Source organism: Nannospalax galili, unplaced genomic scaffold (genome assembly GCF_000622305.1).
Source record: "Nannospalax galili isolate Female #2095 unplaced genomic scaffold, S.galili_v1.0 scaffold107, whole genome shotgun sequence".
Classification (NCBI taxonomy): domain Eukaryota; kingdom Metazoa; phylum Chordata; class Mammalia; order Rodentia; family Spalacidae; genus Nannospalax; species Nannospalax galili.
In genome coordinates, this window is record NW_008358490.1 from 1307415 (window position 1) to 1311610 (window position 4196).

The window sequence follows — 4196 nt, forward strand, 5'->3', positions numbered from 1 at the left end:
AATAAGAGACACACACCCATAATGTACAGGGGCTGAGAGCTTGTCAAGGGGCACACGGCAATGCTACATCAGGAATCAATGGCTATGTTTTCAGCTAGGCATTAAGCGACCAATCAAAGACAAGCCCAAGAGGGAGAGCTGTTCCCACACACAGGCCAAGATCCACATGGACTAGTTACATAGGAGGAGACCACCAGGCCGGAAAAAGAATTCGCACGTTTGGACAGGAAGATGGAAGGAACAATTCCAGGATCATGCTGGTCTCACAGAGAACACCCTGCAAAGAAGAACTAGCCCTCAGCATTGGGGTGCGGAGAAAACACGTTTCCTACATGCTACACGTAGGGGCTAGGGACGTAGTGAGCCAACTCCAGAAAAGCTGGAGAAAAGCAGAAGACTGAGGAGAGTGTGGGGAACGAGTGACTGCTGCTGCAACTTCCGGTCCCATGTCCCTGAAGTCCATCTGGAAAGGTCTGGATTAACGGGGGATGAAAAACTGTTATTTACAAAAAAGAAAAATGCAAAGTCAGTTTTATTTCTGTATTTATAAAAAGATTTACACTGATCAGGTCTTCAACATGTAAAAACTAAACCTCTATTTGCAAAGTTAAATATGTGGAAATACAAAGCAGACTGAATTATCAAAAAAGAAACCTTTTTATTTTCATCCCTAGATACAGTTAGTTTCTCTGATTATAACCCATAATCAGTATCACCTAAAATATAGGAAGGTCTGTACAGAGGTGAACAACCCAGTATCTTTTATCTCTCTATACATAGGACAACTGACTCAGAGGAAGCAGAGCTGAATTTCTTAAATTACTGTCTGCCTGTTCTACAAACTCTTACCATCTGAAGGAAAGAGGGAGACACAGACAGCAGAGCACACATATAATAATTTAAAAAGGCAAAAGCTTGCAGTGATCAAGCATCTTGTACACCCTTCTGAGCAATCTTAGAATTTTCTGCAGATCCAGGTTTAGAAACAAGCACTCATGAATCAACTGGCTGGGCTCATTTGCCATTCGGCTGGTCATGGTGCATTTCTGGTGAGTAAGTCAGTAGGACAATCATGACCCAGAGGTGAAGCAATGCCTAGAGAAAGAAGACAATTTGTCGGTCAGCCAATAAATCAGCCTTCATCAAAGGACCTCTGTGCACTGAGGACAGGGACCACGTCTTGTCCTTGTGCTCCCCCTGTGATACAGACTATGAAACATGGTTGAGCTCAGAGCACGTTTACTGGTGGAATACGGAAGGAACAAATGAACAAACCAGATGTGCAGATGAGCTTAGAACAGAGTTCCTACACTGCAGAATTCTCAACTGAGAAAAGTCCTGACTGAACATCAACACATTCATAATACACATGCACATGTGCACATGACCATGCAGGTGACTGTGCACAGCAGAGGGCCTAGTTAGAATTGCTCAGTAGACAGGAACCTTGTTAGAAAGACTAGAACAGTTATGACTGGCTGATGAGGAGATAGGAAAGTATACTCATGAGTAAATGTGTTGGTGTCAAAAAGGTTGATTTAAGGTTTAAAACGTGACTTCAGCAGGAGGTTCCATCACTCAGGGTGTGTAGTCTCTGCTGGGTAGATACCATGGTATCTGTGCTGGTTGGATTTTGTCAACTTGACACAAACTAGAGTCACCTAGGAAGGAGTCTCAATTGAAGAATTTCTTCCACAAGATTGACCTGTGGGCCGGGGGGTGGGGTGGGGGGTGCATTTTCTTGATTGCTGGTTGATGTAGGAGGGTTCAGCCCACTGTGGGTGGTACCATCCCTGAGCAGATGGGCCTGGGCTGTATAAGAAAAGTAGCTGAGCCATGTGTGGTGGCGCACGCCTTTGATCCCAGCACTCAGCACTCGGGAGGCAGAGGCAGGTAGATAGATCTCTGTGAGTTCAAGGCCAGCCTGTTCTACAACAGAGTTCCAGGCTGGCTGGGGATAAAAAGACCAAAAAAAAGGCAGCTGAGCAAGACAGGGGAAGCAAGTCAGTAAGCGTCTGCTTCAGTTCTTGCCTTCAAGTTCCTGCTCTGATTTTCCTCGATGATTGTCTGCAACCTGTAAACAAATAAACCCTTTCCTGCCCAAGATGTTTTAGGTTAGTATTTTATCACAGCAACAGAAAGCAAACTAATATGGCATCTGATGCTGACTGGTGCCTGTGTCACTCATAGTTGCCAGCACATAGAGGTCAGGCCCTATGGGAACTGCTAGTGCCTAGGGGGGTGGGCCCTATAGGGTACCTGTGAGCCCTTCTGATATCCTTCCTGTTCTCCCTCCCCACTCAGCCTGCTTCCCTAAAACCTTTTTATTTAGAGGAAGAACTCTACCCTCTAGTGGATCACACAGAAATTTCTTTTAAAGCAGGCTTCTATTTCTTCTTAAGAAAACAGCCCTTCTTAATGCAGCTTGACCTTTTTAAGGTCCCCACTCACTCAGCACAGTAAATGGCTTTTCAGGCATGGGGCACATGAGACAGTACCCAGACTACTGTAACTGATTCTGTACAGCTAAAAAACCAGGAAGAACCGGGCCTAGTGGTGCACACCTATAATTCCAGTAATTAGAATTCCTAATTCTCAGGAGGCAGAGGCTGGCGGATCTCTATGAGTTCAAAGCCAGTCTGGTTTACATAATGATTTCCAGGCCATCTAGGGCTGCAGGGAGACCCTGTCTCAAAAAGACCAAAATCAGGAAGAAAATAAATTGGCCTTGAAAGCTTTTTAAAAAACACAGTAAGGCTGGGCCTGGTGGCGCAGGCCTTTGATCCCAGCACTTGGGAGGCAGAGGCAGGTGGCTCTCTGTGAGTTCGAGGCCAGCCTGGTCTACCTAGTGAGTTCCAGGACAGCTGGGACTACAGGGGGACTCTGTCTCAAAAAGACTTCAAAACAAAACAAAACAAAACAAAACAAAACCAACCAACCAAACAAACAAAAACCCACACTAAAAGACATAAAAATAGAGCAACTTTCCAGCATTAAGGTAAAAATTAAGTCAATCATTTTGTAACTGTATTTTTGTTGTTAGAGGGGCTTAAAAATGGAGGTAACCATTAAACTGAATTAAAATTAATTTTATTTGTAGGCTAAGCCTCTGAGTAATTTATATTCTTGACATTATAAATTGCTAACCTGTAATCTAGTTTAAGGAAAACTTAATTATCAAAAAATGAGGTCTATTGTCTTTCAAAGTTAATTGCTAAAATATCAGTAAGATTAGCAGTTAAAAAAACTAGATAGAAGCTGGGGCATGGTGGCGCATGCCTTTAATCCCAGCACTCGGGAGGCAGAGGCAGGCGGATCTCTATGAGTTCAAGGCCAGCTTGGTCTACCTAGTGAGTTCCAGGACGGCTGGGGCGACAGGGAGACCCTGTCTCAAAAAGACCAAAAAAACCCCCACTAGATAATGTGTTCTTACCCTTATACTCTGTCAGGAGGAGGCCAGAGTGTGGCTCAGCAGTAGAGCACATGTTTAATATGCCCCAGGCCCTAACTTCCAACAACTTCTGGCATTTCTTTTAACTCCATGAGCACAATTGTAGAAGGGAAACCAGGTCCTTCTCTAAATAACTTTTCTTTTAGGATATACGGAAGAAACAAAAGATGAGTCACAAGAATGGGGAAAAGTCTGGTTGGCATTAACTTGGAAATGGCTAATCTGGAAGCTTCTGCACAGGCACCACTTTCAAGACGACAAAGCCTGAGGACCTCGGGTAAACGTGCAAGTGACACCAGTGGAGGGGTGGTGCCCAAGACATGCCCAGGCAGCAGGGGTGCCCAATGGAACCAGTCACACCTCCGCACGGTTTTCCTTATGGAGATGGGCATGTGGACAAGGAGGCAACTCTGTTCTTCTACTGCCGCAAGACAGCACCTAAGAGCTCCACTGAAGACAGTGCAAACAGGCACTTCACCAAAGAGTGACTCCGGTCCTGTCCTGAGGCTCAGGATCGCCCACCATCCTCCTTATTTACCACCACAGCTCTGTTCTGACATGAAAAGGCTAAGGAAGCATTATTCTTATCACACAATCAGTCACTAAAATTATAATTATAAACACTAAGAGGAAAACTGCATACCAGCTTATTTAGATATGAAATTTATCAAGGCTCTAGGTTAACTGATAAAACATTTTCTTGATAAGGTGGTATAAAAAGGCTAGTGTAAACTATTTCCATGTA

The 4196-nt window shown here is 44.3% G+C and overlaps 1 protein-coding gene across 1 annotated transcript in view; it reads right to left on the reverse strand.

The window, feature by feature from the left end:
* Window positions 1-638: 638 nt before the first annotated feature.
* Window positions 639-4196, reverse strand: part of Golga5 (golgin A5) — a gene marked incomplete in the record, with an annotated part of 34244 nt that continues 30686 nt past the window's right edge. Inside the window, 1 exon segment of the mRNA XM_008821719.2 lies at window positions 639-1095. Coding sequence (XP_008819941.1) covers window positions 1015-1095 — 81 coding nt within the window.